Source organism: Pomacea canaliculata, linkage group LG6, assembly GCF_003073045.1.
Source record: "Pomacea canaliculata isolate SZHN2017 linkage group LG6, ASM307304v1, whole genome shotgun sequence".
In the NCBI taxonomy this organism is placed as follows: domain Eukaryota; kingdom Metazoa; phylum Mollusca; class Gastropoda; order Architaenioglossa; family Ampullariidae; genus Pomacea; species Pomacea canaliculata.
The window spans coordinates 20,717,025-20,730,571 of NC_037595.1; the positions used below are offsets into that span (position 1 = coordinate 20,717,025).

General features: G+C 38.4%; 3 protein-coding genes across 3 annotated transcripts in view; all 3 read right to left on the reverse strand.

Moving 5' to 3' along the window:
* LOC112566937 (midasin-like) lies at nucleotides 1–4,292 on the reverse strand. Its single transcript, XM_025243365.1, has 8 exons — nucleotides 4,156–4,292; nucleotides 3,298–3,472; nucleotides 2,934–3,004; nucleotides 2,825–2,835; nucleotides 2,426–2,592; nucleotides 1,740–1,952; nucleotides 1,184–1,231; nucleotides 1–778 (listed from the first exon to the last, which is right to left on the reverse strand). The coding sequence occupies exons 1-8, from the start codon at nucleotides 4,290–4,292 to the stop codon at nucleotides 641–643; spliced, it is 960 nt and encodes a 319-aa protein (XP_025099150.1). The 3' UTR covers nucleotides 1–640.
* Nucleotides 2,898–11,505, reverse strand: LOC112566938 (midasin-like). The gene is made up of 17 exons (XM_025243367.1): nucleotides 11,328–11,505; nucleotides 11,072–11,208; nucleotides 10,630–10,762; nucleotides 10,037–10,167; nucleotides 9,448–9,552; nucleotides 8,690–8,822; nucleotides 8,222–8,439; nucleotides 7,840–7,965; nucleotides 7,336–7,503; nucleotides 6,893–6,994; nucleotides 5,822–5,926; nucleotides 5,424–5,618; nucleotides 5,034–5,234; nucleotides 4,503–4,593; nucleotides 4,156–4,271; nucleotides 3,298–3,472; nucleotides 2,898–3,004 (listed from the first exon to the last, which is right to left on the reverse strand). The coding sequence occupies exons 1-14, from the start codon at nucleotides 11,503–11,505 to the stop codon at nucleotides 4,513–4,515; spliced, it is 2,013 nt and encodes a 670-aa protein (XP_025099152.1). The 3' UTR covers nucleotides 2,898–3,004; nucleotides 3,298–3,472; nucleotides 4,156–4,271; nucleotides 4,503–4,512.
* LOC112566939 (midasin-like) overlaps nucleotides 11,368–13,547 on the reverse strand; it is a 7,214-nt gene continuing 5,034 nt past the window's right edge. Inside the window, exons 13-16 of the mRNA XM_025243368.1 lie at nucleotides 13,193–13,387; nucleotides 12,830–12,900; nucleotides 11,904–12,495; nucleotides 11,368–11,575 (exon numbers count right to left, since the gene is read on the reverse strand). Of these exons, the coding sequence (XP_025099153.1) occupies nucleotides 12,228–12,495; nucleotides 12,830–12,900; nucleotides 13,193–13,387 (534 nt within the window). The 3' untranslated portion in view covers nucleotides 11,368–11,575; nucleotides 11,904–12,227. The remainder of the gene's footprint in view (nucleotides 11,576–11,903; nucleotides 12,496–12,829; nucleotides 12,901–13,192; nucleotides 13,388–13,547) is intronic.

The window sequence follows — 13,547 nt, forward strand, 5'->3', positions numbered from 1 at the left end:
TGTTATTTGTATGCCAGTTTAATGGCAAGAGCAAAGGGGTTTATCACAATTTTCTGACCAGTTCCCTATAATATTCCATAATATAACTATTCCAAAACACATACATTTGGCAACCCAATTCCTTCCCATGCTACACAGCTCACACTCTATGTACAACCAAATTTTGTCTTGGGTTGATGTAAAATCAAATCATCAATAATTCGCAAAATGAAATTGTCAGACATAACCAGTTTCTTTTCTGAGAGTCAGTTTTAACTGCTGACAATCATCGGTGCTTCATTTTCAAAATGCATCAATAAAGTGTGGTGTCTTGTCTCTCACTCACACGCAAAAATAGACAAGTCACACGGAACTACCTCAAGATTTCCTTCAGAATCAATTCCCTGAGCTTATGCAGTATTACACTATGATGGTTTATCCGATGTGTCCAGCACAACCACCACACAGTATGCAGTATATATCAGCACAGAGCAGACATATCTGCATTCAGTCTCTAGACACACTAGAGAGTTAAAAACATTACAAAATTACACAATGAATTCACATAAATCTGGATGGAGCATTGTTTCACCACTGGTCACAAAAAGGTTTATCACTCTGCTCCAGTTATCACAGGCCAAAGCGCAATCAGTTCCACCAATTAATGTCCAGATGCTGAAACCAATTCAAACCACTGACGCAAAGCATCACTGAGTATCTGGGGCAGGGAGTTTATGTCACGTAGAATGACGTAGAATGGAAAAGGAAATTCTTCCATGTATGATAGGACTACTGGTGGCTGCAGACAGAACAATAAGAAAATTAAATTTTCGACACAAAACACTGACTGCACAGAGCAGTCACTCAACACATTATTACTAGCTCTGTATTCTCCAGCTTTTCAGCTCAAGCTAGCAAATAATGTCATCAAACATTTGACAAAGTTTGGCAAAATTAGGAGATTACTGAGACATTGAAACTTGGGGTCTATATGCTGAAGGAAGTCCAAACTTATTTTCCAATACATCTTCCAATGCACCGGGACAAAGCCACTTAGAGATTTTGATAATTTGGCATCATTCATGGCTATGAGTGGTCCTAAGCCTCACATCAAAGTGCTCTTTGCACCGAGCATCATGACTGAAATATTACGCACAGTGCATTGCAAATGTAAAATATAAATAATGACTATAAAAGCTTCTACCTTGCCATCAGCTTGAAACTGTGAAATCTTGGTGTCCAATACTGAGACCTGTAGCAATATGAAATCAAAAGCATTGACATACGGCTACTAAATTGTGGCTTATATTATGCTCATAGGCTGAAGTTACGAAGCAAGAGCAAGAAGTTTCCCCAGGGCAAAATTGGGAACTCAAGGAAAAGCATCTTGTTTCTGAAGTTATAAAGCAGTGTCCAGACCCAGTGGATGCTACTTCATGTTTCTTTATCCCAGGGCAACTTTACCACTGCTTACTACGGCTTCAGAAGTAAACATCTTCAGGGTCTGGACCCTGCCTTATAATTTTGGAAACAAGATGCTTGTCCTTTATTTCCCCATGTTGCCCCTTGACAGTGATTTACACCTACTTCAAAACTACTGCCACAGATGTGTACATTTTTTTTATAATAATGATGATGCAATGAAGAAGTCCACTTTATTGCCCAGTTACTTCTCCACTTAGGAATTAACAAGGAAAAAAAGGAAACAAAGAAATTTACAAAGAAATATTTTTCAGAACCATCTATGGGGAAATGATCACCTTGTTTTTAGGTTCATCCAAAACAATAAAAACCAGAAACACATTTGCTTCACATGCTTGTCGCACAGCTTTCTTGATGGAATCTGTTCCTTCGCTAAACACGCCTTGTCCGTCAGAAATGATCAGCAGCAACTGAGCTGTTTCTGGCCGTCCAGATGTCCCATGCTGTCTGTTACGTGATTCCACCATCACCGCTGTTGCTTGCTGTAGAAGCTAGTATAAGAAAATCAAGAAGTGCAAGACATCAAGCAAAGAAAATTTAAGACTTACAACATTAACCTCAGCATGAGCAATTTAAGAGATGGAGAGGACAGGATGGTGCATGAGATGTGAACCATTCTACAGAAAATATTACAGCATGTGTGGTACTATCTTGTGTGTTACTTTGCATGTGAGGTACAAGATCATGTATGATACAAAATCATGTGAGGTGCTGTATCTTCTGTAGTACAGGATTATGTGAGGGACTGTAGCATGTGTGGTGCTGTACTGAGGACCAGTTCCAAAAAAGGTGAAGTCAGAGTGGAAAGTTTATAGACTTTACAATCCATGACTGGCAACAAGTGAAGAGAGTGAATGATAAGTGATATATATTCACAACTAGCTAGTCTGCAGATGAGGCAGAGCTGGAGAAAGAAAAAAAAACAGAGCTATTGATTTCAAGCTAGCCACAACATCCCTCTTACCTGAGTGTAGCGAGTCTTCTTTTGTTCAAACGTAAACTGCTGAAGAATGTTGGCTCCTGCTTGGTTGGAAAATGTCGCTGAGAATGGATGCAGAAGCTTCACTGTGTCCCCAAAACTGCAGAAACAAAAGAGTTGTAGCTGGCAACAAGCTCGTGAAATTGTACACTCTCAAAACCCAAGTGATGTGAGTGTATTCCAAGACAAAGAACTGTAACTGCTTCTTCCACTATTCATGTACATCCTTACATCCACAACTATATCTTACAAAATCTTTGCGGGTGGTGCCTTGTCTGAGTGTAAAGAACATCTAATAAACAAACAAAAGTCACTTTCAATGACACTGCACCTGGGTCCAAGTACCTCTGATAACAACTTACTTAAAAGTCTTTAACAACTTACTCCCTAACAACCTGAAAATGGTAGGGGACAACCTTTACTATTTTTTATTAGTGCTTTGAGTTGGATTCACAATCTTTTTTGTGACTTGAAGACAAAATCAAATGCTTACCTGCACCACAGCTCTCCTGTTTCTAGCAGTGTCAGTGCATTGGCTGTTAGTACAAGGGATTCAAATGCCAACTGCCATGAGAAATACACATTAAGTTGCATCAGACAAATTACATGTGTTTATTTGCTTTATAACAAATCTAATGCCAAAACAATTTACTTTAGCAGACTGTCATGTCTAAATTTTACAGAGTAAAAAGAGACCTTTTTTTGAAGTTAATAGGTGTCTCTATGAACAACTTTTTTTTTTAAACTGGACCTTTCCTGATACCCAATGTCTAGGTTTTCCACATCCAAAGCAGCATGTCTCACATCCTGTGTTACCACACGTTGACGACTGCTACCACTTCTATAACCCCTTTTACCTGCTTGGAATGGTTGAAACCCATGCTTGATGAATCATCAATGGCCAGCATGATCTGGTATTGCCGCTTGCTGGGCTTTGTGCGACGCAGCCAGATTTTATCTTTGCGGAACTGGGAGGCAATGTAAGGGATAACCTTGCGCATGTTCAGTCGTTTGCCAGTTCTGTAGTCTCCCCTAAAATGAATCCAGCAAAAACAAAGGGGTTAAGGGAGTGCATAATAAACAACTCAGATAATGAGCTTCCTTACTGCCTACTGGACACACTTTAAAGGAGATCAAAATAATGCAGCTCATGTCTTGTGTAGGTGATAAGCAGACCATGCTACACCAGCTTCACTGCCTGCCAAACAGATCTCTCTTTCATTACAAAATCACTGCACTGTGATAATGCTGTCTCTACAAAATCCCTGCACTGTGCTACTGCTGTCTTCAATGTCTCTCCCCAGGATATGTCTGAGGTACAAGGCCTTACCACTGAACTCAGTCTCTTTGGTCTGCTTGTGTTGCCCTCCTCTCTGTGCCATGGATCAGACCAAAGAAATTCAACAGATGCTCTTTTTTTTCTCTGGCCTTACACCTCCTTTTCTCTTTGAGCTAAGTAGGTATTCAAACCTTCAAATCTATAGGTTTAAGGAATATCTTGCATAATCAAAAGCAGTCTGCCCACTCCTCAGTTCTTTTATGCTCTTTCTTTGTTTGGTCATGGTGTAATCTGTTTGATGACCACGGTGTTTCTTGCATAGTTGACTGTCAATTCATTGATAGTCTTTTATGTGCAGTGCATCGAGCTTGAATCCACAGACAGAAATGCACCTTTACAAATTCAATTTTTTATTATTTAAAAAATGCTCACTCACCTCAATTTTGTGGCCTGTGATGGTTCCAGCACCAGCCTAAGCTGTTCACACAGGTCTTGTGACAAGCTTGCTGTCAGCATCTCATATTTTTGCCAGGCCTCTGCTGCTGCAGCAACCTGTAGTGACAGATCAGCCATTGAAGATCAGCCATTGTAGTGACAGGTCAGCCACTGATAACTATGACAACATGATAGTTGCAGCCATACCAAAATAAATGATTTCATTAATTGCATCAGATGCTGTACAGAAACCCTGGCACCAGTAGCATACTACTGCTACATTCATAGCAGTGACACAAGTAATAATACCAATAAATGTTACATTAGTTATGCAAAAAATATATGTACCATCTGGTGATCAGATACATCTGGATGTAGCCACAAAGCTCATGCTGTCTTCCAACTGGTTTCTGAGTTTTTCAATATCCACCCCTTGGCCCTGACAAAAAAAAAAATATCAAGTGTTACTCAGTCAGAATATGACATTTCATGACAAATGAAATAACTAGCTACAAAGAATTCAGTCTACTGTTTTTATAAAAAAAAAAAACCAACCTAAAATATTAAATGAGAAAAAATACTTCAAAGTTTTAAGTTTAAAATTTGCAGAAATTAACACTGTGCCATATTTTTCATGGCATAAATTGTTGTTCAATAATTAATAATCAAGGTAATTGATACAAAGTGCCTTATAATACAAAATCAATGATCACAATGTTAATATCCTTACAAACTGTTACAGGATACATAACAGTAGGGTTATTACAGATAAAGGAATGAAAAAAAGCGCAAAAAAAAAAATATGTAGAAGTGAAATGTCATCTTCTCCCTATGTCTAACAAATTGCAAAGATCCAGCATACTACTAAGCACTACTCACTCCTATATCAAGTGAGAGATGCTCCAGTTGTGTGTGGATAGTTGATTCTGGTGGTCGCTCGGCTCCGAGTGTCAAGACCTTTGACCCCGCAACTTCAATCTTTCCAACCTCCATGCTCTCTTCTTTGCCTGGTTGGTTTGCCTCCCTTGGCTGCTTTTTGCTGGGATTCTTTGCAATCTTGTCTTGAACTTCTGAATTGTCCTTTTATAACAAAGAAAGAAGCAAATAAATAACCTTCACCAACTAGTTAATTATACTTGATTCATTTTTGGATAAACCCGGCCATAAAAGAAATACTACAATTAATTCTTAACATTCAATTTTCTTCCTTTGTAATCTTTCAATTGGTAGATAAGATTTTTTGGACAGTACACTACAATCGATACCTACTTCTTCCTTTTCTTCCACCTGCATGTCAGTGTCACTGGCATTGCTTTCATCCTCGTCCTCAAGTTTGTTGTTTATTTTCTGTTGATTCTGCTGCTGTGCTGTTGCTGCATCAATGGTCTGTGCATCTGCATGGACAACATCCTCTGTGATGTGTTCATATACATCTGCTTGATTTACTTTTTCATCCTTTTCATCCTGTTTGTTAAAATACAAACAACAAAAACAATTAGCAGAAAGACAAAGTTCTATGGAAGCAGTAGTAAATATTAGGTTAGGATACCATCTTCTGCAGCCAAGATAAACAGAAAATAGAATGCAAGAAAACAAAAATAAAAATGCACAGAAGCAAAACTTAATCTAATCTGTTTTAAATTCAGGCACAAGAAAATGTAACCTACCACAGGCTGCTGAAGGGTCTTGTCTGTTGTTTTCAAGCGTCGAAACTGTTCATCTGCATTTCCAAGTGAACGGTCAGACTTGGACTGCCCAGGCTTTCTCTGTACCTGGTCAGTAAGTGAAAAATTAGAGGTGTAAACTTTTAGCATGTGGTCAGTAAGTGAAAAAATCAGATGAGTAACCCCATAGCATGGGCACAATACTTCCACAACAATAATAAATTCTGCAAAGATAATCCACCTTATCTTGAGACAACGAGAGCTATATAAAAAAAAATGATTTTCTGCAAAACAAAACCAATTTAGAATTGCAAAAGTTCATTCCAAACCTCCAAAGAAGGCGACAACAGGGAATGTAATGTTTCTAAAGCAATGGCTTTTAATTTTATGCATTTATTTTAATTTCCTAAACATTTTGGATAATAGGAGTACTGTATTCATTCAGTTATTAATCAGATAGCATTACAGTTTTTTATTATTATCTACTCCCATTTCCACGTGTTATCCCCTTTTCTTCCTTGTTGTCTTGGTTGGTTTCTTCAACTTCTCCCTATCATGATTATTATTATTGTTGTTATAATCAGCATCATTTGTAAAGTGCCATGAGCTTGCTCACAGGGCTGGGATATGATGCTATAGAAATAACCTTTACTATTCTTACAGTAAATTCCACATACTGCATCCTCTATACAAAAATATTGTTGGTAAATGCATAAAAAAAGAAATTTTACAAAAAGTAAAAATTAGTTTTATTTCAGTCAAAAATGTATACTAAAAGCCTTTATCCTACTCCATCTTGTCGACATAGCCTGATCATTTGGGTAGCCAGGGATGCTACCAACACAGAGGAAAAAAAAAAAACTCTCTGACCATGTTACTCAGGATGGTGACCTTGGTCATCTGATGCCTTGATGTAGCTCGCTCCTGGTGAGCTATACTCTTAACTCAAATCTTACCAAAATGATCATGCTATGTTGATGGGATTAAGTTCGTATTTAGAATGCATTTCTAACCAAATAAAATCCAGCTCACATAAATGGAGCATTTCGCCCAGATGTTTAACAGCTCTAATACCTGTCTATTTTCTTGTGATGCTCTACTTTCAGTAGCAGTGGCAGACACTGAGCCCTGGTGTCCCTCCTGCTGGTTTGGGTTTGCTGTTCCCACCCCTTGTTTCTGGGTAAACATAGGAATGGCAGTTAGAAGGAGAAGTGGTGGTCAACAGAAGGTGCAGTACTACATCATCAAAACCTTTTGATGCAAATAACATTTTCTCACATTGAAGGACATTGAAAGAGCACACTTTAATCTCAACAGGATCAGATAGACAACCAGTGTCTGTTCCTCTGTCCCAGAACCAACACATCAACAGAATCACAGACCATGACTAACAACTTTCCTTGGCACTGCTTAGCAACTACTGTATATTTGGCCCACACTACAAAAACTTGGATAAACTCTTCAGCATAAGAATGTAAATGTTGTTTCCCAGCATCACTGCCTGTATCTGGCCTTACCTCTTGTGTCTCCTCCTGTCCAGCTATCTGATCCTCAGCTGCTTCGCTTTGCATAGCACAGGCCGTGTCGTGGCTAGTCCACCCATGCTCCTCAGCTCTCTCTGGTATCTCTTGCTCATCTTGTTGGACATCAGGGTTCTCAGGGCCTGTGAGATCTTTATCTTGTTCCTGGATGGAGAATCACAAAGTTTATAATGCAAAGCATTCTATGCTTTTGTGTGAAGCATGGGTTACATTTTCTCTCGCTATTACAGCCCATGATGAAAAAAAACAAAACAGAATGTAAATAAGCAAATGAACTCTTTTTAGAGTTATGGAATAAAATATGATTAAAATATTCTCCAGACACATTTTAAACACCAGTCAGTTTTACGCACATTCTGATTTACAACAAAACACACTGATATCCCCTCCCTTTCACTCTCTCTCTCTTGCACATACACATTCTCTTGTTTTTTCTTTCTTAACATATTTTATGACATATTTTAAAGTTATTCAACTGACCTGTGGGGCAAAGCCATTTTCTCCCTTCTTATTTTCATCTTCTTCTTGTTGTTTCTGGGACTCATCAACTGCACATTCATCAACATTGATGTCATCCTTTTCTTCACTTGTCTGCTGACCCTCGTCCTGTACCAAACACATTGGATATAGGCACACAGTGTAGGACGTTGCAACAGCACACATTTCTCCACAACATAGGACTTTGTAATAGTACACACATCTCTCCCCATTTCTTTCCTACATTGATTAAAATGTATGTAGGACCTAGTTGTTCTCTGACATCTGAATCAGTATTTCATTATTTCTCCTGACAACAAAGCTTGCACACCTTTCAATGTAACTAAATCAAGATGAGTCAAGCAGGTGCATGTCTCATACACACCTGGTCATCCACAGTATTCTGCTCTTGTGGCTCCTCATTGGCAGCAAGCTCTTCGCTGTCCTCTTTTCTCTCCTCTGTGTTATCTTCTCCATCCTTGTCCTTTTCTTCCCCTTGTTTCTCTTCCTTATCATCGCCATTGTCTTTGCCCTCCTCTGGCACCTTTTCTTCCATGTCTTCAATTGGACATACATCTTCTGGCTGATTAGGCAATCCTTCACCTGAAAGCAAGAATTCAGACTAATCATGAAGCTTTAAAAAAAAAAAAAAAAAAAAAAAAAAAAAAAAAAAAAAAAAAAAAAAAAAAAAAAAAAAAAAAAAAAAAAAAAAAAAAAAAAAAAAAAAAAAAATACTGTTAACAGGTAGGATTTGTGTAAAATAAAAAGCTGTTGTGACCCACATGCTCACGAATAACCCAACTACACATCTGATAACTGACAACAATCAACAGCAGGATCCTGTATGACTCACCTTCATCACCAGCACCTTCATCCTCTTCATCCTGATCGAGGTTCAGATCATCGGGCAAGTCCAATTGTTCTGGCTCCTGTTGTTGGTTTTGGTCTCCATGGTTAGGATCAACTCTGTCCTCATCATACTCAGGCTGAGACATAATAAACAGATCTTTGGTCTCCCATGCCTGTTTCCACTTACAAGAAACTGCATAAACTCTTGTCATGCCTAATCCCAGAGTTAACTATGGCTGTAATACATGGGTACATGTTCCCATCAAATACTCAGGCATTAATAAATAATATAAAAAAATTGTTTAGCGCATATTCATACTCCTAAGGAGAATACTCTAAGAACAAGAATGAAACATGGACAACATAAAAGAACAAACAACATATGAACTACGGGAGACTAAACACCAGTATTGATGATAAATAAAAAACAAATACAGAAAATGAAAAGAAGAACCAAGTAACAAGGACTGAGAGTATCATGATTTTGCAAAACGAAGATGAGCAGGGGAGTAGCCATAGGTGGAAAAGAGGGAAGGGTGTGAAAAACATCTAGCATTGTGGGAACTGGTGATTAGAGTAATGCATTACTTAAATTGTAAACAACAATTCACCCTCCCTTAAAAAAAAAATAATGAACCTACTTCCCTATTCTCTGACACTGCTATAATTATTTTTTTTCTCTTCAGAAACATCAGTAAAAACCCTTGGTTTTCAGAATGGATTAAATGTCTGCACTATTTCAATCTAAGAATGGCTACTCACCTCGTCGATCTGGTCCAGCTCATGTGGCTTGCGCTCCTTGCTCTTTTCTTGATTTTTCTCTTCGTCCATCCTTTCTCCTCCTCCCTCATTCCCACTCAACTGTTCCTTTAATCATCATCATCAGCACACCAGCGTCTGCGATCCCCTGTCTCCCTGACCCCTGACCTTCCTCTTCCTTCTGCTCCTGAGGACAGAACATCCGACCCCATGTTTATACATCCCGCCCTACAATCTAACATGCTCAATACCTGCCTCAAACACTAACTCTATACGAATGTACTGAAATGCATGTTTAAGAAGGGAATGAGCACTACTAATAACCACTAATAACATCTTGTTGTAGGGAAGGAAAAGCAGAATGAATAAATAAATTCTCTACAGAGCTACAGATACTGAAATCTATTTCTGGCATTATGCCTGGATGAAGCTTATACCTCATATAAAAGTAAATATGTCAGTCAAGGAACTTCCAACAACACCTGTAGCCTAAATGCTCAGTAAATGGCACCTGAGAATCACTTTTGCTCATACAAGCCAGAAGCTGCAGCACACCTGAAATTGACCTTTGACTTTTATTTCCTGGCCCTACCTTTCCACTGTCATCCTCTTCCTCATCACTGGCCCACATCTGCTCGTCAAGTCTGTTGTCATCAGGTCCATCGACATCACCCATCTGCTTCTCCATTTCCTCCTCATTGTCAGAGGCAACGTCATTTCCCTCTGAAGAAAACGACATTCTTTGGAAACATTGTTTGCAAGGTAGCATTTACTAAAATTTCTTCCTAATTCTAAAATTTACTTTATTGTGGGATATTCTGTTTCCCAAATATACAGAAGACTGATTATGTAAGAAAAAACCAATATCTTGGCTACTTATAAGGATAAGATTTATTTCAATAAGATACTTATAAGATTTATTTCAATATAACTTCTGATAAAACTAGACACAATGTTTGACAGTCTTCAATAGAAAATTGAGAACTAATGATTGAGAAAACAGTTAAAAATCATAATTTAATCAAATCTTAAGGTATTTATAACCTCAAGCTTCTAAAAGCAATGAAAAACATAAAATTAGACTTAAAGCTTTTTAAATTTATCTTTCCACTGTTTTCACTGTTATTCTCAAAGCTCTTGGCTGCTGCTTAAAGGACTTTCAAACTGAAAAGGTTAGACACCCACCCACTGGCTCAAGGTCTTGAGGTTTGCCATCAAAATCCTCTGACATTTCAATGGCATTGTCCTCTGGAGCAATATCTGGTTGGTGTTCTGGCTGGTCACTTTTTTCCTCATCAGGCCTTCGAGCCTCATCAAGCTGTACGAAATTGTGAATTTTACTTGGTTTAAACTTGTCTTGGTTGCAAGAATACAAGTCAAATATGATGGGAAGCATTTAAAGGGAGAAAAGTGTTAAAACTGGCTCCATTACAATTTCAGTGCACTTGACTTCAAATTAATTTTTTTTTTAAAAAGTACACTATGTCTATTTAGTCAATTTTTAGAATATCAAATATAACATGTCACTATACAACACACCAGCAACTTTGCCTTGGTTTTTTTGTGTTTCAGGACATTGTTGGAAGTGATGGCTATTGAAATAATGTGAAAAATTCATTCATCAAACCTGATCTTCTGATTCAATCTGATCGCTGACATCTTTTGCTCCCTCGCCTTCCCCCAAACCTCCGCCTTCAATATCAACAAACTCAGTGGCTCCTTCTTGTCCGATCTCATCGCTGTACTCGCAGGAAGGCAGAAACCCTAGTGACATGACAACAAGCAAATGAACGATGAGAAATGAAAGAAGCCCGACAGGAGCTGCTTCAGAATGCAGCCAAGCCTACGAAAACATTGAGGTAAAACTCTGCCACTGGCCCTACCTTTTCTGACAGTTCTGTGAAGACTGATAGGAGAACTGACAACATTTTGCCCATGGTGCGATGAAGGCACAGAGCCTCTGCCACATGCACCCCAACCATGTTGCTGTAGATGCCAAGCAATGGGCTGCAGCGAGTCAGCAACTTCATACAGACAGATGCTGTGTTCACTGTAGGTCATTGTCCACCACAGGCACATTTTCTGATGTTCTCTCCAGAAAACTGTGCAGTTCCTGAATAAGCCTGTTCACCTGTGGAAGAGTTACCAAAACAACAAATGAACAGCTTCTTGCAGGTGAAAACATTCAACACAAACCTCAAAAAAGTGAGTTATAATGGACTAATCAAACAGTTTATTTTTAATTCACAGAAGAAAAGTTCACTGTTTGACAAAGTTTTTATACAATGATTTGTTTCATTCATAATGCAAAACATTTTTGGCAGATTAAAAAAAAATTTTTTTTTTCCTGTTAGCTGCTAGGATGCTCCTTGTAGTTTTTTGTTTCCTTATTTTTTTAAACTTAAAATTATTAAGTAAACCCTAAGAAGATCTTAATAAAGGCTGAGCGAAATTGGTACCTGTGGACACTGAAGACAGATAATGTAGTGCTGCAGCTTACTGGTCAACTCTATCAGGTGGTTTTCTTTTAAACTCTCTTTGTCATCATCTGCTTCACTTTCAACGTTATCACTGCTGACTTTTGATTCAGCTTCTTGTAGAGAGCTGTCTCTTTTGTCTTTGCTTAACTTTTCTTTCTGGCACTTTTACAAGCTTCTGAATTCGACAACAGCACAGCTTCCACAAGACTTTCCATCTTTGATGCAAAAGCAGCAACATCTGCACCAGCAGACCCCGAAGAAAGAGCTCCATATGAAGAGGGAAAAGTCACGTTGTCAGAAAGATCATATGTGATGATGTCGTCTAGGTTTCTGCTGTACAGTGCTTGCTCCACAGGTAAGATTTTCCCTCATGGCTGATTTCCAGACCTGGAAGTTGCTCTCCATCCGAAGTAAGGCAAATGACATGAATGTGATGGTTGAGGTCAAACAGTTTTCTTTCTCACAAATGCTGTTCTCATTCTGACAACCAAGAATGTCTTTTATTTCCCCCAACCCTCGTCCAATTGATGCAAGCTCCTCAATACTATTTGAGATGGTATCAAAGTCAGTGCTGAAATATAATATTGGACAAAAATCAGTGTTGCTTCAACAGAGCAGGCTCATACAAACATTTACATAAATATAAATGCACAACTCTAATTAAAACCACTAATAACAAAGAGGAAAATGGTAATAATACTGAAAATCTTAGTGCCTCACAATGCTCTTCAAATTTTATTTCAATGCAAGCTCTGGTTATGTCATTTTATTTTTAAAAGTAGATACTGACTATAATAGAAGTTGAGTTGAGAAGTTAAAGCTACATGTGAAACAACAATGAAATAACAAAATTACTTGTAAGCAAATAGCTGCAAGAAATAAATCTGCCTTGAATTTGTATCTACCTTGTGACCATGAGGTTGTCAGAGATGACCATAAGCTTGGTGTGCTCTGCTTTTGCTGTTAACAGGAAGGTCTGGTTAAAGAAAAAAAAGCAAGCTATTAAATCCCTGCTTAAATGGCAGAACTTATTTTTCTGCAATGTTTCTAAGGTAAAGTAAGTCTTGCACAGTCTCCTAATAAATTTGTACAGTTTACTGCATATTTTTTCAGCTAAACACCAATCACTTCACAGCAGTAACAAAGATAAAATCAGCACTAACTCTTTCTCTAATGTTCATGCATGCACCAGGCAATGTTTAGGATGACAATTTAGCCCTCCCCCTTCTCTCTCTTTCTCCCTTTCTGTCTGTTTCATTTTGAATCACCTTTATTCTGTCAACACAGTATGTCCAGAGCGTGTCCCCTGACTGCATGTGGGCAGCTGCTGACAACTGGCTGGTCAAGAAAGGAGACATCGGACCATGCAGATGTGGGTCATTTGCTGCTGGACAGGCTTGCAACAGCAGGGAAACCTGCATTAGACCCTGAACAAGGCTGATGGCCTGCCCTTTTGCCTCTTCCTGTAATAACAATAAAAAAGAATTTAAAAATTCCCTGCATGGAGGAAAGCTCAATGAGCTGTGATCACTGGAGCACAAACAGGTTATCAGGCAAGCTATAACATATTTTAGAGAGAACAGGTTTTCAAGATTCTCGATGAAGGCTGTGCACAATCATCTA